The sequence below is a fragment of the Musa acuminata genome, chromosome BXJ3-7 (assembly GCF_036884655.1).
Source record: "Musa acuminata AAA Group cultivar baxijiao chromosome BXJ3-7, Cavendish_Baxijiao_AAA, whole genome shotgun sequence".
Classification (NCBI taxonomy): Eukaryota; Viridiplantae; Streptophyta; class Magnoliopsida; order Zingiberales; family Musaceae; genus Musa; species Musa acuminata.
The window spans coordinates 34,386,872-34,410,752 of record NC_088355.1 but is presented as its reverse complement, the minus strand read 5'-3'; the positions used below and the strand labels follow the sequence as shown (position 1 = coordinate 34,410,752).

Below are 23,881 nucleotides of genomic sequence, written 5' to 3'. Positions count from 1 at the left end.
GATAAAGTATTTAGATTAGTGGGTGGCGTTGATATACCTAAATGAGAATGATCATATGAGGTGACTCATATATTTAGAAAACCCAATCAATAAAGTTATTGAAAGTTGGCCTAAGTAAAATATTTATAAGAAAAAACAGATTTCACAAAATCAACATGACGAGAAATAAAAATTCTTTTGGTTGATGGATCAAAACATTTAAAGGCACTTTGATTAGTGAAATATCCAAAAAAAAAAAAAAAAAAACATATGGTTTTGGTTGAACTTTCAGTTTTTTTTATGTATGTAACTTCTTAACCATATATAACATAGACACCCAAAAACATATAATTTACTATAGTTATGAGTGGATCTAAATAGTTTTTTTAAATGGTGAAATCATGTTTAAAACTAGAGCGAGCGGGCAATTTGATAAGATAAGTTGATGTAACAAATATATAAGACCAAAATTGAAGAGGTAAGTAAGCTTGAGCAAGGAGTATAAGACCAATTTAAATGATGTGATGATGACGACATTCTGCAATCCCAATATGTTCAGAAGTACATGGAGGGGTGAGAAAATAAGAGATTTAATTTGTTTCAAAAAAGTTACCAAGTTTTTGAAATACACCGTCATTATCGGAGTAAAATAAAATAATAAATCATTGAGAAAACTTTTCAACGATAAGCTTGAACTTTAGAAAATTAATAGATATATCATATTTTTACTTCATAGAAATAATCACATGTAAATTGGTGAAGGACCCCAAATATCAAATAGTACTTAAATCAGTCATGAGATTAAATTAGTTAAGGACCCCAAACATCAAAATATATAAGTTGAAGAGACGAATTACTTATAAGAGATAATATAGAAAATGAAAGCTTCTGTATTTTATTGCATTTACATGAGTTACACGAAAAGGGATAGTAAGATGATAATGATAAAAGTAAATTGTAAGAATAAATAATATAATTTAAAACCTTAAAAGAATGATGTCCTAAGCGATTTGTAGTGTCTTGATAGTGGAATAATTTATAATGGAATAATTGGCCACTCATAAACTCCATCTATATCCCGTTCCTCTATGAGATGTGCCCCTATGTTGAGATAGAGTAAAATTTCAAAGGAAATATTATTAAAAAAATATAATTTAAAGATAAATATTAGATTCTTCTTGGTATCAAGCACACAAAGAACATTAGAAAGTAAAAAAAAATTGAGAAAGAGAAAAGGTTTGTAAAACCAATATAAGTTATTTTAAGACCTTTACCATCACCTATTATGATATCATCTAAACCACCATAATCTTAACGAAGAGATAAATTATTCAACTCAAATATGATATGATGAGAAGCCCTAGAATCAACAAACGAGTTTGATAAAGGTTGAAAAGATTTAGTAAAATGATCATACTGTGATAGTAATGAAAACCGAGTAGGTGGTATAACAAGATATATATAATAAGATAGGTATAAAGGCTAAAACATGGAATAACAATTTGCAAGCGATGATATTTCTTAGCAACATAATGTTACAAGTCACATATTTGACATATGACTTTGTTGTTAAATTATTAACTAGATTTGTTAATACTTTTATTATGAGATTATTGCATGTTGCCTTTAGAATAATACCACATTGTCTCTAGAATGATTGTTTAGATGGTTGTCTTACTGGTTGTGGATCTTACCTTTATTGTTAAAATTAGCTTTATTAGCAAGATTGATAATAATAAAAACAACATCATAAGATTATGACTCTCACTTAAGATAAGTTTCTTATTATGAGGTTCTTTAAAAGATATAGGATTATCACGAGTATGAATCGTAATCAAGATTTCCTTGTAATTTAAACTAAAATCATTTAATACATGAAAAATTATCTTTTTATTATCAAGAGATGCATCAACCATAATAAGTGCATTGAGTTTTAATAACATGCATATAGTTAGAAATAGATTTTGGGCCTATAGAAAGTTTGAAGATAGTTTCTCAAAGTTGCATGAGACATCATGAGATTGGTTGGCATGCATTGTTGTAAGCTTGGATCACACTTTATAAGAGAATTTTGTAGAGATTAATTAAGGAATGATTTGAAGAGAGAGAAGCAATAATAACACTTCTAAGAAGATGATCTTGACGGATTACAAAAATATATTTAGGATTAACAACTTCAAAATTATTGGCACTAATCATTTGTGGAAAACAAGTGATGGTGTCATCTAATATTGAGTATATCAAGATGTATAGTTTGTGGATACGAGTTTAAGAGAAGTTTAGATTGCAACGTTAATGGAGAGAGTGTTTTTAAGAATAAGGAGTTTAGAATGATATGAGATGAGTGATTAGTTGAAGATATATTAACAGTCATATTAAAAATTGGAAGTAAAAGACTTGAAACAAATTACAGAATGGCTCGCTAGAGTAAAAAGCCCAATAGAAATTGTAATGCTAACTTACAATAGTAACAAAGAGTTTTAATGCTAACTTCTACCATGACGAAGAAGAAGGTACAAAACAATAATAGCAAAGAGTTTTAATACTACCTTCAACCACGATGAAGGAGGTACAAAATAACAATAACAAAGAAATGATCAAAGAAAGAAAAAACTTCATGGAGTAACCATGGCTTTGATACCATGAGAATAAATGACTAACTAAATTTTATTGATACTAAGTATAAATTTATATACACAAAGAGAGATTACAAAGTACGATATTATGTAATTTTTTAATCAATACTAAAAGTAAAATATTCATTAAATTATTTCTATGTTCTCCATTATTAATATATTCATGATAATATATTATCATAATTTTTATAATTTAAAATTATGATAATATAATATTAAAAAATTAAAAAGATCATGTTAATCTTATTATGATTTATTTAATAATATTTTTTTCTAATAGCTATGTCACAGCTACCAAGGATATATATATATATATATATATATATATATATATATATAAGCAAAAGATGTAAGGTAGAAGTCATCAGCAAAATATATATAATACTGTTTATTTATGTTGCTGAAAACAAGAAAAAGACGGGAAATATAATAGAGATGAATTTTGCTGAGAGGTACGAGGTTCCTTTCCAACTGAATCAGCGAAAACTCCACCATGCTATGGCGAGATGAGGATAATGTGACCTTTCTAACACTTGTGGAGCTCATCCCATTTGGCAATCTCAGGGCGGTAGAAGAAAGAGTAGAAAAATCTTGGGAAACTACGCGATTGATCTTAGAGGAAATCTAGTCAACTGACGTCATCCGTAAATACCCACTCCTATCATCTGGCTGCCAATCCATCGGTCTTTAAAAGAAGAAGCAATCGCCTGACCTCTAAAGGTTCTAACAATGAAAGATTGGTTGCATCTAAACTGGATTTGCTGACCTCCAGCCAAGCTTTCTGGAAAGAGAGATTATGAATTGATCAGCTGTCTGATCCAAATGTTATAACAGGACCAAGTCATGGAAAGGAACACCTGAGCTAACCTGGATGCAATAGATCAAGATCACAAACTAGCCCGTCAAACATGTTGTTTATGAGATAAAAGTGGTCCTGGAAATAAAAACCCAAAAGCAACAGTTTAGGACGAGAACTCGGGACTAACATCTGTGCAACCTTCACAGATTACTGTACAGAAAGCAATCCAAAAATAATGGTGGATTCCACTCGTAAGCCTAACTTCACACTAACAGCTGTGCAACCTTCACTTACCTCTATCGATGGATCAAAACCTCAGTATAAACAGGAACTCAGGACTCATCTGCCAATCTGTAATGACAAGAGCACTCCACATGATGAATTATGGCCTGTCCTGAACGCAACTCTAGTTGAGTACAGAATAGGCAAAATCTTCGACCTTCATCTTCGATCTCGACCGTGCCGTAATTAACATCCTCAGCTCCCACCTTGACATTTGTACAAGTCTCACAAGGCAACCTTGGAACGATGGCCCAAAGCATTTTGTCGATGTGTTTATTGTACCATCTCTTGCCCTTATCCCACATCATTAGTGGCACAACAAACAGTGCCATACCCCCTCCAAACCCCAATCCTATGATTATGCATTGCCAATTTAGATCAGTCGATGACTCTGAGGATGATAACTTGGAGTCTGAGTGAGTTTCTTCTCTGCATTGCTTCAAGAATGGGGTTCCACACAATCCTTTGTTTCCTTCGAATGAGGTGTCTGAAAATGTCTGAAATTGAGGGCCTTGTGGAATCTGTCCAACTAAATTATTGTACGAGAGGTTTAAAAAGGAGAGAAAAGTCAGTGATGCTAACGCTTGAGGGATCTTCCCCGAGAGGTTGTTCAAAGACAAGTCCAATGACTCAAGCTGCAACATGTTTCCAAGCTGTGGAGGGATTTCACCTATCAGGGAATTGTGTGAAATGTTTAGCACAGACAATAAATTTAACTCACCAATCACCTCCGGAATGCTGCCATTGAACATATTATTTGAAAGGTCAATGGCTCTGAAGATGGTCAAGACCTTTAATAGTGTCATGGACTGCCCTTTGCTCATGATTGTAACAGTGTTTTGATAATATGATGACTTACTAAATTGCAAGAATCTGTATTCCACTGTTTGGAGGCCATCATCAGATCTAAACATCATGGCTTTCAAATTCTTAAAGCAATTTTCTGGCAGATTTCCGGTGAACTGGTTGGATGACAAATCAAAGATTTGCAGATTCAAGAAGGTGCAATTGCTTTCTTTGGTTCCAGGAAGATGTGCAGGGGCTCCATAGAATCTGTTGGACTTCAAAACAAGAACCCGCAGTGCAGAAAGATTCCCCAGCCAGTATGGGAAGGTGTCCACAAATTGATTGTTTCCAAGGTCTAAGACTTCTAACAAATAACAATTTGCCAAAGATCTAGGCAACTTCCCTTCCAGCTGATTCTGGTTGAGGTTTATTGTCCGGAGTGCACATAGTTCACTAATATTCTCAGGGATGCTTCCATGGAACTGGTTTCCCCTCAGATTTAGTACACCCAATTCAATGCTGCTCTCCATAAGACACGATGGGATTGAACCACTCAAGTTGTTGTCTGAAAGATCAAGGACTTGGAGATAGCTTGCACTACAAATTGAAAATGGAATTTCGCCCGTAAGACTGTTATTAGAGAGTGACAAGAGAATGGTGTAGTTAAGGTAGGTGCTGAAACTTGCAGGGATGGAAGACGTGAAGTTGTTGTGCGAGTAGTCCAAGACGATGGTGATCAATGGAAGGAGTGGGATGGGCCCTTGAAGCATGTTGTGATGGAGATCCAGAATCATCATAGAACTATTGCTGAGATCTGGTGGTGGTCTTTCTACAGAGGTAAACAAGTTAAAAGAGAGATTCAAGTAATTAAATTTTCCATTGCCGATGCTCCATATCCACCTGGGAATGGCACCAGGAATCCTGTTGTTGGAGAGGTCCAGTGAACTGATCTGATCTTGGCTTCGCAAGAATGCAGGGATCTTTTCTAAGTTGCAGGATACCAACTTCAGCGTACTGATCTTGGGGAAAGAACCATACCATGAACTATTAGACCCATCTCTTACTGACAAGATATTATTTGAGAGATCCAGATTAGAAAGATTTCTCAAGTTCTGGAATCGATCTATTTCCAGCGTGCCACTGAAGTTGTTTGATGCAAGCGAAAGAACTTTCAGTCCCGAGAGCTTGATAAGTGAGGTCGGAATTGACCCTTGCAGCTTATTATTACTCAGATCAACGGTATTCAGGGAGGGAGAAGCGATCGAGAACTCTTCCAACTGAGCCGAGAACTGATTCTGGCTGAGCTGCAGAAGCTGCAAAGAAGGCAGAGCAAACAGCGAAGCAGGGATTGATCCAGAGAGAGAATTATTCCTCATATCGATCTTGGTAAGATTGCGAAGCCCCTCGTTGCCCAAGGAAGAAGGAATTGGTCCTGTCAGATTATTAGATGTAAGAATTATCTCTGAAATCTTCGACCATTGCCGCACTGGAGGGATCTCACCACTGAAACCATTGAAAGAAAGGTCCAAGTGAGCCAACTGAGTGAGATTTGCGATCGAACGCGGTATCGATCCCGAAAAGCTGCAATTAGAAAGCAGCAATCTTGACAAAGCCTTGAGGTTACCGATCGACGGAGGTAAAGGCCCCGATAAGTTCGTATCGAAAAGAACCAAGCTTTCCAGAGCAGAGTCTTCGGGGAAATGGGGCAAACGTCCGGAAAGCATCGAATTATCAGAAACATCAAGCACTGTCAGATTCCTAAGCCGAAATATGCCTTGGGGAATGGATCCCTGAAGCCGACAGGAAGACATGCGAAGCACGATCAAAGAAGAAAAATTACCGAAGAATTCGGGCAAACTGGAGTTCAAATTATTCTGATCCAGGCGGAGTCTCGACAGCGACCGGAGGCCAGCGAGGGAAGAATGAAGCGGCCCGGTGAGAGAACAGCCCATCAAGCTTAGAAATTGAAGGCCCGGGGTGGAAGCCGACACCGCCCGGCACCAGTCGTACCCATCGGCGGAGATGTTAACGCCATCCAAGAGGAGTTCTTTCAGATTGCTGAGGTTGCGAATGATGGTTCCAAGGTCGGGGTCGTGCAGCTTTAGAGTGGAGTTAGGGAGCTCCTCCAAGTATAAGGTGGAGAGATCAAGCGACACCAGCTTCTCGAGGCGCCCGATACCGGCTGGGATTTGACCACCAAACCCAGCGTTGGAGAGGTTGAGGACGGCGAGATTGGCGAGCTTCGAGAAGGGAAAATCCAAGAGGCGAATTCCTCGGAACAGGTTGTAGGCGAGATTGAGGGAGGTGAGTGAGGTGAGATTGAAGAGGCTACGGTCGAGCCCGCCCGAGAGGGACCGGCCGCTAAGGTCGAGGGCGGTAACGCGACCGGTGGCCGGGTCGCAGGTAACGCCCGCCCAGAGGCAGCAGTCGGAGCCCGGCTGCCAAGACGCGAGCTTTGAGGAGGAGTTGGAGAAGCCATTCTTGAGCTGGAGGAGGGCGGAGCTCTCCTCCGGGAGGCATAGAGCGGCGGTGATTAGCTCAGTAGAGAAGGACCTTATCAGGCAGAGTAGAAGGAGTAGGAGGAGGAGGTGATGGTTGTAAGATGAACTCATGGCAGGGAAGAATGGGGAGAGGGAGAGGGGAGAAGAGACGCTGAGTTTAACCGCATTAGGGACTCTGAACGATGGGAGGACGCGACTGAAATGAACAGAGATATAGTCTGCTTTAATAATGTCGATGCTTCTCTTTTATGATTAGAGAAGAGGAGTAGAGAGGTGTCGTAATCGTTTGCGGTTGAAATTGTAACCGAACTTGTTTCTTTGCCACTGATTTGAAATTATATTTTATTTTAGAATTATTTTTACTGAAAATAATAATAATAATAATAATAATAATTTGAATCAAAATTAGAAAGGATAAAATTTTATAAATTACTCATAAATAAAAAAAGTTTAAGAATAAAAATCGTTACAGAAAGCATTTCAAAGATAGAAAAAATAAATCTTAAAAATTTGAAGTTTTATTTTTATTTAAAAATTTATATAAAATATTATAATTAATATAAGATAAATAATACACCAGAATTCTCATAAGATTTGAATCAATTTACCGATCAGACCTATGCAGAGGTGAGACATGGTGTTGCGAGGTATACTGCGGTAGCAAAACCAACATTTCAGCAATGGCGGAGGCTTAACTACGAAGTAACGCGTTTCAATGATGAGGGGTTTGAAATAGGAGGAAGGCTGGCGTGGGGAGTTGTCGTGGGTCGGCCGCAATTGATGACTTTGCAACCACATTCGTTTGGAATGTTGCGCAGCTCCGTCGATCGCCCTTATCCCGTCTCATGACATTGGGGGAATACGGGAGTTCGTCTAATGTCCATTAGATTGATTGTTTGGTCCTTTGCCACTTGCTTATGACTCTGGTTTCACCGCTGGTCTTTACCTAACCATAGGGTTAGCATGTTCTCTTTTTCTTATTCATTTTTCGTCCTCCTAAAACGAGCGAAAGGTTTTAGTTGCTTGCTAACATGAGATAGATGGATCGCAAAAAAAAATACACGGGCGACATCATATATTACAGCGAACAAAAAATAAAAATCTTTAAATTTTTTAAAAATATGTTCGTCACGAAGATTGATATATAAAAATCTATGTCCTATTGGATATTGGATCTCCATACAATTACTCAACCCTCTTAAATTAGTGAATCCATATTCAATAATCTTTTTATTGGCTCTTATTTGGATCTCTGATTCAATTATTCATGGGCTTATTGTATATCCAATAAGATAAGAGCTTTGACGAATATCTCATATTCGAACCTCTACTCGTCGCAACGCCCACCATATGTATGTGACCCTTTAAGTTTAATATCGAGTTGGTCGTGAGTTATACTTGTTAAAACTCTTTCTGGATCAGTGAATTATTATTTTCATAATAATTCACTTGACTCATCGACTGCAGACATATCAGGCTACTACGTCGTAGCCCCCAAACGAGACAAAAAAATTCAATCCTTTGAACTATCTATTCTTAATTACTGTGTATCTATAGTCCCTCATCCCTCTAATACCCCAAAGATCGTATATCGGGTATGGTACTATCAGGCTCAAACAATTTCTACTTAAGTCTCACTCTAATCGGATTCTCTCAATGAACTCTTTCTCTCTCAGTCCGAATGACACTGGCTAGGGATTTGTTTGATCAATAACACATAAAATATTTCTTTCATGACACCGAGAGTGGATGATTCTTTATCGATACTCAATAGTCTTCGTAAAGTTCACTACCACTCTCAATGATTGACTGTACTAGATCTAGAACTCCTAGACCTATAAATCTGGTATAAAAAATTAGAGTACTCATATAGAACATCCTTAGTGTCTCAAGTCTAAGAACCAGATACATCACCGAGACTACGGAATCGTTATCTGATAATAAAATATTATCAACCACCCAACATTTCGTGAGTGGATCAATCAGTGAATTCATTATCCAATGAGCCTGCATTGTATCCCTAGTGTCCTCGCACAAGCAGCTATGTGACCAACTGTCTTCATCATATTGATGAGTATACAACACATCAATCTATCCAGGTATCTTGATATCTCTCTTGAGTAACCTATGATTAGGATTATTTAGGGTATGTGTTTAAAGATGAATCGGTTTCATTATCGTGATCTCATCGTGATCCGATCCATGAATATATATATATATATATATATATATATATATATATATATATATATATATATATATATATATATATATATATATAATATATATATATATATAATAAATATATATATATTTGATGTTATACGTATCATTATTATTAATTTGTATGACATCTATAATTAAATATAGATGAAGAAAGACGTTTGATTGTCTAAATTCTTAAATGAAAAGTGTGTACGAGCGAAAGAGAAAGACACGACAGCAGCAACAGTGTCCAAACATACAGAGTCTTATATGGATAAATTACAGTATAAGAAACAATAAAAAGCAAAAAATAGCAAAGTGGGATAAAGAAGCGAAATTATGGCGAGATGAGGATTTGTCCAAACACAGTTTCTAAAGTATTGTTGTGAGTCAAACTTAGGTATAGATAAATATGAAACGAATCCAAGTGGGTCACAAGTTTGGCTTGAGAGTGGATTGAGCGAGCTTGAAAAGCATTATAATATAAAAGACTATTAGAATTACTGAAGCAAATTCCGGACTAAACCATAAATAGCGAGGATTCATTCTTCGGTGCCTTCGGACGTGACAAATAATCAACCAGCAAAGAAGCTATGTAGGTTATGTTTGAGACTATATATTTGTATTTTTATTGTACCTCGAGTGAATGTCATTTATAAAATACTTTTTAAGTATCTGATAAATTGCTTGCTAAAATCATGTTTCAAAAGTTCATTGAATATTACATGATAAATTTATTTTTTAATATTTTAATTATTTATTCAAAAGCAATACATTTTTTTACTTAAAATAATAAGTAAATAAAATAAATATGTGTAATCTTAGAAGAAAATGTATATGACCTATAATTATAATAAATAAACATATAATAATATTTAAAATAGAATACATGAATCATGTTAGTTTTATTTTAAATAATATCATAATATATTTTAAATATTTAAAAAATTATATTAGCATCTCATAAATATTAAAATGATAATGTTAAGATAACATCAAAGCATTTGTAATACAACATTCAGATGAAACATGATTTGAAAAATATTTATCAAATATTAAATTATATTTAAAATATACATGGGATCCTCAATGTATATTTAAATATATTTTTCAAATACATCTATATTTAATGATATCTACGCACATCACCTTAAAAATAAAAATAAAGAAAAAAAAATGTATTAGGTCGTAGTCTAGTAGAAGATTGGAAAGTTGATGGATTTCCCCCTCCCCTTCACTATTACAACCAATCTGAAACGTCTCCGTTGACTAAGACTGCTCCCTCTGTGGACTCACATTAAGTTCGAAGAACATGAGAAGGCCAATTAGTTTTGCATGTCATTTGGATGCCTTTGCGTTCCCATGGATTGGTCATTTGTGTACTGTATCATCTCTTCTTCTTACTAATTAATCTTGTTAAACGGTATAAATTAATATTATGATTTGTGCCACCGGACAAAGCAAATGGGAGACACTAATACGCTACAGTGACGTATATTGGGACAGCAAAATGTCACTTGATCGTACACAATCGATGTCGACTCCCACGGGAAGACTCTCCTCCTCATACCCGGACACATACATCACCTTGCACCTGTTTGCATGGGAAGCCGACGGACTCGTGTCTCTGCGGCCGACTCGCGCGCCAAACGTGTCGCCTCGTCAACCCTCACGCGCTCCTCTTCCTCCAAGTTCGATTCTACGTGTCGCTTAGCTATCTCATTCCCCACCGCCCGCTGCTCCTTTATAAGAGCTTCGTCGTTCCCCCACAAAGCCCACGTACGGTGTTTGAACGTTATCAAGAGGTCCAACGAGGGTTGATACCGGAGGTTCGGAAGGATGTCGTCGGAGCAAGAAAGGCGCGAGCTTGACGAGAAGGCGAGGCGCGGGGAGACCGTCGTACCAGGCGGAACCGGCGGGAAGAGCCTGGATTCACAGGAACGCCTCGCTGAAGGTCTGTACTACATACGCTCATACCATCACTGAACAGCAGTAGTTTCTTTCTGCATCTTCTCTGATTTAATTATGCCATGAAACTACAATGCTGTCGATGTGTAGGACGGAGCCGTGGAGGGCAGACGAGGAGGGAGCAAATGGGGACGGAAGGGAATCATGAGCTTGACGAGAAGGCGAGGCGCGGGGAGACCGTCGTCCCCGGCGGAACCGGCGGGAAGAGCCTGGATGCACAGGAACGCCTCGCTGAAGGTCTGTACTACATACGCTCATTCCATCACCGAACAGTAGTAGTTTCTTTCTGCATCTTCTCTGATTTAGTTATGCCATGAAACTGCAATGCTGTCGATGTGTAGGACGGAGCCGTGGAGGGCAGACGAGGAAGGAGCAAATGGGGACGGAAGGGTATCATGAGATGGGGCGCAAAGGCGGGCTGAGTACCACGGAAGAGTCGGGAGGGGAGCGTGCGCAGAGGGAAGGCATCGAAATCGACGAGTCCAAGTTCAGGAAGCACGATGACTAATATCTTCCGCTGATGGAAGCTTACCATAAATGTGTTAGATACAGGTAGGAAATAGTGTATGCGTAGTGTGCTGTAGGATGGTGTCCGTGTCATAGTGTCCTTGGTGTCGAGTCTTGTGCTTGTGTTGGTACACCCATGGAGGTATGGTTTTGGGCGGCGAAGGGGAGGCAGTCTGTGGATACGCAACTTTGTGTTGTAGATCTTGCTATCGAGTTTTAAAGCACTAGCATGTCCGTCTCACGTCTCAAAACGTTCTCTGTGAACGAGAAGAGATCGATCAATGAAGCGCCAGTAACTTCTGTCCCATGCACTCTTTAACATAAGAGAACACACAGCCGATTTGATCTGACCTCAATAGTGTCAATAGTAATTCCATCCGACGACCGACGAGGGCCGTCCATGCAAGCAGTATTTATGTCCTGGCTGAAGCCTCAAAACCCCGAAACCAAATCCATAGTTCATCAACAAATCCATAGCCCAGCCTCTTGATCTCATCATACGGAGGCGCCGAGAGAACAACACGGAACAGAACTCCCCGTCAGGATTGGAAATGTCTCGTACCATCGATACATGATTGAGATGAACCCCTCGTCGCCAAAGTGTGTTCATACAAAAGAACAAATCACTGTAAATTAAGCTGTCACTTACAAGCATTTTACTTCAAATAATTTGAATCATGATCGTAAAGTAAATTTGAGGTGACGGATGGTCTTCTCATTTCAGAACTACATTGTCTCCCCTGTCGATTCTATCGTGGTCAAATCTGGGCCTGCTCCATCCTTCGCAGATGCCACATCCACCTTCGGAGGACCCGACTTCCGTCTCATCGCTGCTGGAGGCGCTGCGTTATGCCTATCTCCGGTAGGCAAAGACAACCTCTTCTTCGCGGGAGCCATGGAAGCTTTATCTGGAGCCTCGGCATCGTCGTTTGACAAGCTCTGGAAGCGGGATTTGGCTCTTGCTGACTCCGTGGGAGCCATGTAGCTACGAACAGCCAGCGAACCTGCTAAGCTCTCATCGTCCCTCGCCGGTGCTGCCGCTGCTGTCTCCAAGCTGCGCCTCCTGGATCTATCTGACTGCATGCTGGTGATCGATGAAGCCGACCCAAGTTTCGGGCTTGCAGATTTCGTCTTCCCTGTTAACCGAGGGGTTCTCGTGGGAGGTGGTACCGTCGAGGGTTTACGGGCAGCTGGAGAGAGCTTATCTGGATTAGCTTCTGCACAAGCATCGCTCTCAGTGGCACTCTTGGCAGAGGCACGGCCGTTGCTGAGATCTTTATCTGTTGTGCCCCTCGTCTCCCATGGCTTTGCTGCCGTCCACCGCTCCACCCAGCTCCAACCCCATTGTAGGTTGTTGGGGTCCAGAAACATTGGATTCGTCGATTTTGAGGTGCTTTTCCACTGAGGCAAAGCAATTTCCAAGAGCTTGAAGTACTTGAAGCCGCAGAATCTTATGAAAGCTAGACCACGGCCAATTACCTGATGAGAGAATGCATAAGCCAGTGCTCTTTCTCGTCTTACTGCAGCCTCCTGCTTGCCCAACAGACTTGCTTCAATTTGTTCCCTCGATTGTAAACTATCATCCCATTCTTCTCCCATCTGCCATTCAACAAAACATAGCTGGGTGAAGATGTTCAACATGCTTCGAATGGTGTTCTCTTGTAGCTGAACGGTAGTCAATGCAAGTATGGCTTGGGAAGAGAACACGAGAAATCAGACAGATAAAGAAGAGGACAGAATCTTTCATCCGAGCATGTTATTCTAACACATGAAAGCAACATCTGGATCCAGAAATTTACCTTCAAATTCTCAAGGTCTCTTTCATGTTTAAGCAGCATTTGCCGCTGCAGAACCTGGTTCTCTTCCATTAACCTCATTCTCCTTGAAAGGATCTGCGATTGAACTCTTGCCAGTGTCTGCATGGAGCGTAATGTGGTCGTGGCTTGGCGCTTAACAGAGTTGCCATGCATTAGTGACTTCAACCTGACCAATCCTTTCATGGCCCGAAGTTCTCTTCTTGCCTTCACATAAGAATCCAAATGATAAAACATGTCAAGGTCCTTCAACCAGCTATAGAAGTTAAGACTTACATAGCAGTAATCTTGAAGAAGGATAATTCAGTAATCGACAGTAAACCAAGCAAAAAGGTTGCAAATTAGTCCAATAATCATATCTGGGTCAAGATACACAAAGGCCTGCTGAAGTCCTTCAGAGATCTCATTATGTTGATGAACCATAATCTCAAGAAAACTGATGATTTAAGATGGAAAAAGCAATATCTGTACAAAATAAGGAAAATACTGTTGTCCATAGACCTACATGAAGAAAAGGATGCTGAACAGACAAATGATTTATTGGGAAGTCTGCAGCTGATGATCTATGATTTTTTGCATATAAGAAGATGAACCAAAGCAGCAAACAATGTGCTTGTAATTCTTCTGGTGGATGAACTTGCACTAACAAATGAGCTTCTTGGGAAATTAGACAATGAGGTTGCCTTGTTGACCTTTATATCTAAGATGAACAAATGTTCTCACCAAAAGCTCACTAGTCTTAACTATCATGCAGGAATACAAGACAATATTTAACGACACCAATCAGCCTACTGGTCACAAATGTCATCTACTAAATTTCATCGTATACTGCTTATTTGTAACCTCTGTGTAGAGGATGGATATGAGAGAGGACTGAATCCACAAACCATGTAGGCTCGGAAGGCAGTCTGGATCTCGATTGCAGCAATTTCTTCCCTCGTCTTGCCGGGGAACTTTGTAGTGGCTGCAAGTTGAATGATCTCTGTTGCAGCCTCAACAGTAGCAACAGGCTCTGTTGCAGCAGGGGTGGCGAGTGCTACAGGGGGAGCAGGATTGCTCTGCTCAGTCTCACCCTCCACTACTTCGTCCTCCTCCGGATGAGTCTGAGGTGGAGGAAGTACCTCGCGAGGAACAGCACATTCTAGCGAGTCAGCGGGGCATGGATCTGCAGCTTTGAATGTCCTCGTTCCCAATTTCTTCTTCAACCTCTGGTGAAATGAAGACCAAAGACGAGTTTTTTCTCTTTACTCAGAAGCAATTTGGTAGCACAGAACAGATAGGCAAAGGAATTAGGGCGTAATCCGGACCTCTTTCTTCTTCTCCTTTGATTCAGGGCTGAAGACCTTCTTCACGGCCCCAAACCACTTTGCCTTCTTCCCCATGTTCTCGCTTGCCTTCTTCTAATTCACAGCAACTAAACAAGTTTCACGGAATTCAAATCAACACATCAGAACAAACGGATTCGAAACAGCACATCCTGATCCACTCAGATTCTCTCTTCATTCCGATCCACTGAGATCAATGGAATTACCCAAAAAAAAAGAACATCTTTTCGGCCAACGAAATATAATGTTCTTGCAAAGGAAGAAAGAGTACAAAACCAGATTTGACAGGGCTTTTAGCAAAATCTAGACGGTACGAGGCGAAAGGGGAAAGGAACAAGATGCATCGAAGTGGACAAGAGGAACCCTATCTTAGGAGCTGGTTAACGAATCATCCGATGCGAATTCGGAACAGCGCATTACCTTGTCGTGCCTCCCACCTCGTCGGAATGAATCTCTCCGTCTGTCCCGCCTCAACCTTCGACACCAAACGGAGCAAACCAAGAGAACAAGGGAGGAAATCTATCACCCCGCTTTCCCCTCGTTTCCTTGCAAGAGAGAGCAGTTGCAAGATATGAAGCCAGGTGTGGGTCGAGAGAGAGAGAGAGAGAGAAGGTGGGTTCCGTCGCTGGCCCCACCGGGAAAGCGTATTATAACCAATCGAATAGCAGGTATTCCACACATGGGTACAAAAATATTTATTGGTTAGGTAAAAGAGATATTTGGGTCGGATAACTGCCCGATCAAGAGTCAAGTATCCGACGTGGCGGGTGACGAGTGGTCGATTCGGGATCTAACGAGCTGGAGAGCGGGATAACGTGCTTCGCGGTACACTCACCGACCGTCACGGACGAGTTGCAGAACGCTATTAAACTAAGCTTGGTGGTATTATTTTGAGGTTATAGGACATTGGAAGCAGCGAAGCTGCGAGCAAAGAATTGTAGACCATATACGGAATCCATACATATTGAATCTTCTCTCTCTCTCTCTCTCTCTCTCTCTCTCTCCTTTCAAGCCTTGTCAAAGATCACGTGGATGATGATATGGCAGGCTGTTGATGAACTGTGAAAAGTGTTTTCTAAATGAAAATATCACACCAGTTTGCTTCCTTAAAAAATGATTAAGCACATCCCTGATCTCGAAAGCTGGTGAGGATGCATATCTGGATACCGAATCATAAATCAGTAAGCAGATTGATGATCGTAATGTGCTCACAAGTCCAAAGCATTAGCCGGCAACACATTCCTTTTGATGTATTGAATGGTCTTAATTTGATTTTTCTGACTTAAAATGGATGACCATTTACTAATTCTCTTCAATTCATCTTGCATTTGCATCACAAGATTAACACACCTTTTTTTTCTCTGTCATGCAATAATATTTCTTCTTGTGCAGGAGAGGACTCTAAATTTACGTTTGGTAATTGATCACCAGCATGGAATGTGTTCTCGTGGGGTATAGTTATCGTTTGCTTCTACGAGTCACAACAATAAACAATTTGAGAGACTATATCGACTTTGGCAGCACTATTGTGATGATCTTGATGGCCTTTTAATCGTACTCATCTTGTCATTGACATGTTTGCAAATGACAAGCAGTGTTGATTCTTATGTATATGTTCAGTGAATCTGGTGAGACGTATACATCTTGATGTTTTAGATAGAATTTGACATCTAAAATTTGAGGTTGTGTATGTATGTATATACACTGGTAGTTGAATGAGTGTTTTCATGATGAGATTGATACCTCTGCTACCTTCGTGCTTATCCATCCAAGTAAACAGAAACAAATCAATAATGGAAATCTAGTCCTGCGGCCACGCTTAACACTCCACCATGGATGATGCTGGATAAAGCTCGGATGGTGAGTGCAAGGATGTCCGACAAAAGAAAAGGTGAACCGGCCAATATACAACGGACGAGTTCTTCACACCAACAGCTTATCTTTTAAGCTACAAGCATCGAAAGTGACGATGTGATGTAAACAATGGCTGCTTCGACCAATTTGTCATGAGATTTAATGGGAGCAAAGGAAGAAAGAACGAGTGCGTCATGATCAATCGTACAGTGGACTGTCTTGGGTTAGCCAACAAGGATGGGAAAAGGTGGCATCAAAGCTGCTGGCATTGGCTTGTCATGGTGTACTGCCAAGAACAAGAGAAGGTTTTAGATATGAGTGGTTGGTGACATTCCAGCTCTCGTCACCTGAAAGGAGCATTTTAGCTAACCCCTAAATAATAGTGACAGCACAAACCGTAATGGATTGCCACTAATTTGGTAGCTGTAGTGTGTAGTCGGTGGCAGATGATCCATCCTCCCCTCCAAAAAATATCTTTGAATTTTCTGTCATTTAGTCATTTCTTCTTGATTCTACTTTTCAAGAAGTCATCTATGGAGTTATTGTTGGGAAGGATTGATGACTTTAAAATCAAAAGAAAATTCTTAAAAATCAACCATCAAAGGATATGCTTAAATCGATGTAAGATTTATGTCGATCAATATTATTTATCTATTGCCTTTAAACTCCTGCCATTGTTAACTGTGTGTGGGTGTAAACTGAACCAGTGTTTTCCTGTTCTTGTCTTGTAGCATTTGGCAGCTGGAATACTCTTTAATATAGTCTTCGCATTAGCCTTGTCTTGAAGGAGCTTCTCTTGGCCAAGCTTGATTGGTGCCTGATCTAAAGATGATCAAACAAATACTCTTTAATTACATATATGATGCTTACTTGGGTGGCAAGTGGCATGCTAACCTAAGATCGAGGAGGAATGTGATTTGCAATGTCATAAGGTGGTTGTTCACATGTATCTTTCTACTCTTGTATGATGAGGACATGCTTCCATCTTTCTCGGATTGCAGTATCATAAGTTTGAACTGAATGCTTCATTAAAAGAAAGAAAAAAAAAAAGACTCTTAGAAATGTTCCACATCAAATTTGAGCAGAGGAATTGAATTTTTAATAGTATAAGAATCACTAACAATTATTAAAGAGCATGTCTGGAGTACTCTTTGAGATTAAATCATATGGTCTTAAATAAAAATATTTTAACTTAATATAAATGGGTTCAATGTCATAAACTATATTAATGTGTCAGCTAAAAATAAAAATAAATAAATTATACATTAATCACTGTCATTAAAGTTTGAAATAGTCACTGATATATTGGGTTTGTTTGTAATATTATATTTTTAATAAAAAGATATGTTGGTGGCTAAGAAATGTAAGTGAGGAATTGTTTTCCCTATCATTTATTTTGTGATTATTTGAGTACCAAAGATATTTGTATCTTGTATCATGTTTTCTTAAAAGAACTATATCGTTATGCGTATCGTATAAACAAACGTCAAAAAATATCTTAAGTATTTATTTTTATTTAAATTTAAATTAAATTATATATGAAAAGATAATTTCTTTGTATCGAATTATCGATTAAATAAAACTAATAGTTCTATATATTATATATGCATATGGAAGATACTACCAATTCTACAGTATCTGCCACTGCTCTGTCATTTATGGACAGCTTCATTAATCGTGCTTAAGCTAATAAATATCCAAAATACTTATGTTTTGGATTTTTTAATCACTACCCTTATTATTATTATTATTATTATTATTATTTATTTATTTATTATTATTATTATTATTATTTAAACAGTATATCTAATTTAAAAAAACCTAAATTTTTCTCATGTTATAATGGTTTAGTCTGTTATACAGTTATAGTATTTTTTACCACTATAATAAAAATATTATAGATAATCTAAATATGCTTCTAACCTTAATCAAACTAATTATAAACCTAAAAATATAATATTATAAATGATTTTATGAGAAATAATAACTAAAGAAATATAATATGCTATCGTGTTTAAAAATAATAATAATATTATTATTTTTAGTATTTTAATAAAATACTATAAATATTATTAAAAAATATTATAAACGAGCTAATAAGATCCTAAACTCTTATCGTCGCTCTGATACCAAATGATAAGATCTTAAGGTCTCATCGTGAAAGAAAGGGGAGAAAAGGGAATGATAATGATCGCTTCGAAGAGATCAGTCTCCTTGATCACTTCAATGGGATCGACCTCCTAGGATTTATCCACAGAGTGGAATAACATTTCATTGATTGATTCCTTGATTGATTTAAAAAAAAAGATTATATCACTAGAGTTCCGTCCACTTGAACTTAAACTTTTAATAATAAATAAATATTAAATAAAATTTTATCCGATTTTAATTGAATTAAATAGACTCAATAAATAATTTGACTATACAGACTCAATAAATATTATTTAAAAATTCAGAAAAAAAAAGACAACGAAATAAAAATACTATAACTGTTAAAAATTTAATTTTAAGAGATATTTTAGATTTTTTTAAACTAAAAATATTGTTTGATAAGAAACAAAAGAAGGAAATGAGTTTTGAGAAATATTCAAAATATAAATATATTTTAGAAAAATCATCCAAAATGAAATATCAAAAAACAAAACTTTTGCTTACCGTTAGATCACAAGTACGATTAAGAAAAAAATCAACAGAGAACTGTCTTCTCTGAAAGCAGCACAGTCGTCGTCATCACGTAGGCATCGAAGAATCCACCACCCAACAACGAAAAACTCGAGATGGAAATTTAGGGTCCCGATCTTGTTATCCCTGCCGCACTCTGGTCAACAGAGAACTGTGAATCCATCACCCACACCAGAAGTACCACGGGCTGCTTAGCTCCAAATAGAGAACCCTCTCGGACAGAAACCATGCATCGCTAAAAGCGGCGTCTTGTCACGTACTAGACTTCAGGGTTTGCAGGCGTCGGGGTGAACATCGAGGTGATGCTGTGCTTCTCTCTCTCCTATACTGCTGGAGAGAGAGAGAGAGAGAGAGAGAGAGAGAGAGATCTGAAACGTTGAAAGTTGGAATGTTATCGGTAAAGACAAGATCTTGAGAGTAGCAGCAGCAGCAGCAAAGGGAGATATAGCATCGGCAGAGCGATGGGAACAGCACAAGAAGGCTCTTGGATGGATGGATGGATACATGCAGAGTCGAGATATTAACGGAGAGGAGAATGTGATGATTTAAGATATGATGGGGATAGAGGTCATATCAATCGGGATTCTTGCTTCTTCTGCCTTCTATGTATAGCTTTCCATAGGTCTTCTGATGCTCTAATGTATAAGAAGATGAGGATCTGTGCATGAAACTTTTTCCACCACCTGTGCTAAAAGGTTCATGCATGCACAGAAAAAAATTGGCCTTGTCGGAAGCAATGACAAAAGGATTAATGGCATACATTGCAATGGTTGCTTCCACAGTGACTTCCTTTGACACTAAAGGACTGACTCACACACAGCTTCAGTAACACAACCTTGGAAGAACGCCATATAGTAAAGTGGACTGCTGCATATTATTTTGATAGGGCGTTTGACTATTATTTCTTTCCCTCTCCATTCTCCATCAGATCACACGATTCATTTATACTCTCATCATGAACCAAAAGTCCCACCTGAATTCTCCCTTGTTGAGGTTCACCAAAAAGATCAAAGGTCTGAAAAAATCAAAACAAGGTCAAATGCTGGAACTGCATGCCCTTTTCTATCACAGGCAGGAGGAGGCAGCCATCTCTGTCTCTCTCTCTCTCATGGATCATGTAGCGTAAATGTGGCATGACAAGACAAATTAGTCCTTTTGTTCCCCAAGACCTTCAGCCTGGCTGTGATGTGTGACTACACATGCATCCCAAGCTATGCGCCTGTTGAGGACTCAGGCCCCAGAGCTACTTGACGTTAGAGTCCACTGAGATCTCTTCCATCTCCTCCTGGGAGTTCGCAACCATGCTGCATGCCCCATCTATGTTTCTTGCTCCCAACTAGTTTCGATCCATGGCAGCAGCTCTGCGGATGAAACCCCACAACCGCATGGGACTTGGCCCTTGCTGTGAAAGGACCTCGGTACCTGTCTCGTACTGATGCTTAGCACAGACTAGCTATGTCTCTCATTGTGGATAATTAAGTAGCCCGCAACAAATGGAACCTCTGCTGCCTGTAGTCATATGTGCATATGAGTTGTTCATGCAAGTGATTCATAGTGTTTTAATGCTGAATTCAGATAGGACCCGATCGAGGTTTTAAAGGCACGTTAAAACAACAGACAAATAACACACGCGACTACGTTGACGAAAGGGTTTATTATGAGACCTGCAGCGACCTCTGGGTGATCTTTTCAGACATGAAATCAATATCACCATCATAAGCCACTACGATCCTTAAAAGGATGCCTTGTACTTGCATATGTCATTAACAACTTAGAACTATGTTTTGATGTATCCTTTTGTATGTACTCCTCCAAGAATACAAGTTTCTTGTTTTCCTCAGGAAACAACACTAAGTCTGTGTTTGTATGTCTTGACGTTAGATCCCATCGATTTAATTTGCATGACGATCTGATACTTTTGCAATGGTCTGTAAGATACTGATTATTATTATTTTTGAGTCGATAATATAAGATTAATTTTACTTTATTTGATGAAAGATTTAACAGAAGATTATTATGATTATTAATTTTCTATTATTGATCATGTATCATGTCACTGAGACCCTTTAAGAATCATTTTGATGGTAATCTAAGTAGTATAATGTTTAGCAAAATGATGCGAAGACTCTGATCATGGAAGCAGCTATCCTCGGTTTGTAGAGTCGAGTTATAGAGCCTTCGAAGGCTAATTTTGGTTCTGATCTCAGTCACAGAAAGCTATATTTTTTTAGCTCATCGAGATATATTATGATTTAATGATCTTAGTTCAAACTATAGTTTGAAATGTATATTTTCATCTTATTGATAGAATTAGAATTCCGGATAATTAGCAGTATCGAGAGTTTTGATTGCTACTGAGTGTTGTAATTTTTGTTGCCTGGATCTTAACTGGTCCAATTCTGGCCTCCTCCATTGACTGCCACAAATAAGCTCTCATTACTCTATTTGGTTAAGGACATCATTCTTAGTTGCACTCCATTCCATGGCATTTCTTTGGATTTGCTAAGCAATTGGTGGAGATTTACATACGGTTTGCCATAGGGAGCGACAGGGATAGCATCTGATGCAAGGAAGATTCTGTGCATGCGCTTCAATGGTTGGACTGCTCATCATCACCTTATAATTTAAGGCCACACAAAAGGGAAGACAGAAAGGCAAGTGAGAAGCTGCGTGTCATTCCCTCTTTTCAATGGCCATCCACCTATGCAACAGATCTGTAATGAACCATAATTCCTTTCTCTCTCTCTCTCTCTCGCTCGATCGAAAGCCTGAAAAGAAGCTGCAACGAGTTAAAGCAAAAGGAGTTATAAGGAGTAAAAACGAAGGGAAAGAAAGAGAAGTCGCAACACCATTGAATCCCCCGCTGAATGCCAGTGATCAGAAAGAAACATCAGCATGACAGTACTTATTACCTCCTTCCTTTGCAATTCCCCGACCTTTTATCTTAGGCCCCATGTTGCAGTTGTCCACACATCCCTTTTGTCTCTCTTGTCTCCACTCCAATTCGTCATCTCTCTCTCTATATATATTTCCAGACTCTAACTAGTGCAAAGACACCAGAAAGGAGACAAAGCCGAGTCTGAGATGCCTCAAGCTCCTTCCACAAGGTGGTGTCCGACGCCGGAGCAGCTGATGATACTAGAGGAGTTGTACAGAAGTGGAGTTCGCACCCCAGATGCTTCTCAGATACAGCAGATAACAGCTCATCTCTCACGCTACGGCAGGATAGAGGGGAAGAATGTGTTCTACTGGTTCCAAAACCATAAAGCCAGAGAAAGGCAGAAGCTCCGCAGGAGGCTTAGCATCCACCACCACCTTCTTTGCTCAGGCTATCCACTTGCGCTATTCCCTCGTCGCCAGTTGCACTGCTTCCAGGACGCTCCTCTTCTGCACCATCATATCCCCACCTCTCATTTCCCTCATCAGGTTTCCTCTCCTTACCAGATTCTCTTGGTTTGCTAATCAAGTCGGATACAATTATTGATTCTACAAAGCTAAGAACGATTCTGTAGTAGTCATACAGTGATTATGGTATGAAGTAATTGCCCCATTAATTATGGTATGAAGGAAGGCTACTTGTTGTTATCATCCTTGTTGATACCGTGCATAGTGCAGGATGCGGATGCAACCCAGGGGCTGGATTTGTTGTGCAAGTTGGAGACCAAAGGTGACCAAGTAACTGCGTTGACAAACAGCACATTGAATGGGCATGAATGGCTAGCGAAGATGGACATTCACTCCACTAATCCTCCATGCTGCAAACCTCTCAAGACTCTTGATCTCTTCCCTACAAAAAGCACTGGCCTCAAGGACGAGTGCACCACCTCCAAGTCTAGGTCTGCATCCCCCAGCTGAGGGGAACAAACTAATCTCCCTCGATCTCTAACTGGTCGTATGGAACTATGTTTGGCTCTCTATCGAACCCCTTTCCCCCTCAATGTAGAAGAGAATCTCGTTGTATGACTCAGTAGCCAGTCAGTACGTCAATCTGCATGCATTATCATATTTTCTTTATATATTGGTGGACTTTTGTCACAGGGATTCTCTTTCTTCACTGCTCCTGTTCTGTTGCTTTTGATTTTATTTCTCTTCTCTTGTCTGTCTCTTGCTTGTAAAAGCTGCCAGGCCTGCAACAGTACTCGGCTGACTTGTAGATATCAAGCCTTTAATGGTTCCGACCAGTCAAGAAAGACAATAAATACAACCCCGTTCATCCTTCCGTAGCCGTAGGTAAATTACTATCGAATAGATTGAAAGAGAGAGAGAGAGAGAGAGAGATTTAGGGCCACAGGCTGTGTGATAGACCATCGGAATTCTTTGGTTCTGGCACCACTAAAACTGCAGCTGAGTGCTTGGTATTGGCTTCGGCAAGATGCAAACAGAAGGTACAGATGCAGAGGGAGCAAAATGAAGCAGCTTTAGAGTGACCGGTGATGGTTATAGTTTCTTCTTTTCTATCTCCATAGGAAACTCCTGTGCTGATGAGATCTGGATTTATGTAACACTATATCCAACTTTTTTATTATGACAGTACTGCAAGCTT

General features: G+C 39.1%; 4 protein-coding genes across 4 annotated transcripts; 2 read left to right on the top strand and 2 right to left on the bottom strand.

Annotated features, from left to right (window-relative positions):
* Positions 1-3,510: 3,510 nt before the first annotated feature.
* LOC135643154 (receptor-like protein 19) lies at positions 3,511-7,227 on the bottom strand. Its single transcript, XM_065159800.1, has 2 exons — positions 3,709-7,227; positions 3,511-3,549 (listed from the first exon to the last, which is right to left on the bottom strand). The coding sequence occupies exon 1, from the start codon at positions 7,092-7,094 to the stop codon at positions 3,747-3,749; it is 3,348 nt and encodes a 1,115-aa protein (XP_065015872.1). The 5' UTR covers positions 7,095-7,227; the 3' UTR covers positions 3,511-3,549; positions 3,709-3,746.
* A 3,726-nt stretch (positions 7,228-10,953) lies between these two features.
* LOC135643560 (late embryogenesis abundant protein EMB564-like) lies at positions 10,954-12,134 on the top strand. The gene is made up of 3 exons (XM_065160651.1): positions 10,954-11,142; positions 11,247-11,393; positions 11,498-12,134. The coding sequence occupies exons 1-3, from the start codon at positions 11,028-11,030 to the stop codon at positions 11,662-11,664; spliced, it is 429 nt and encodes a 142-aa protein (XP_065016723.1). The 5' UTR covers positions 10,954-11,027; the 3' UTR covers positions 11,665-12,134.
* Positions 12,135-12,272: 138 nt separating this feature from the next.
* LOC135643559 (protein IQ-DOMAIN 2-like) lies at positions 12,273-15,381 on the bottom strand. Its single transcript, XM_065160650.1, has 6 exons — positions 15,223-15,381; positions 14,785-14,891; positions 14,365-14,685; positions 13,463-13,684; positions 13,143-13,262; positions 12,273-13,064 (listed from the first exon to the last, which is right to left on the bottom strand). Exons 2-6 carry the CDS (start codon positions 14,857-14,859, stop codon positions 12,390-12,392), a joined length of 1,413 nt encoding a protein of 470 aa, XP_065016722.1. The 5' UTR covers positions 14,860-14,891; positions 15,223-15,381; the 3' UTR covers positions 12,273-12,389.
* A 7,041-nt stretch (positions 15,382-22,422) lies between these two features.
* Positions 22,423-23,193, top strand: LOC135642910 (WUSCHEL-related homeobox 3B-like). The gene is made up of 2 exons (XM_065159390.1): positions 22,423-22,791; positions 22,954-23,193. Exons 1-2 carry the CDS (start codon positions 22,423-22,425, stop codon positions 23,191-23,193), a joined length of 609 nt encoding a protein of 202 aa, XP_065015462.1.
* The last annotated feature ends 688 nt before the right edge of the window (positions 23,194-23,881 follow it).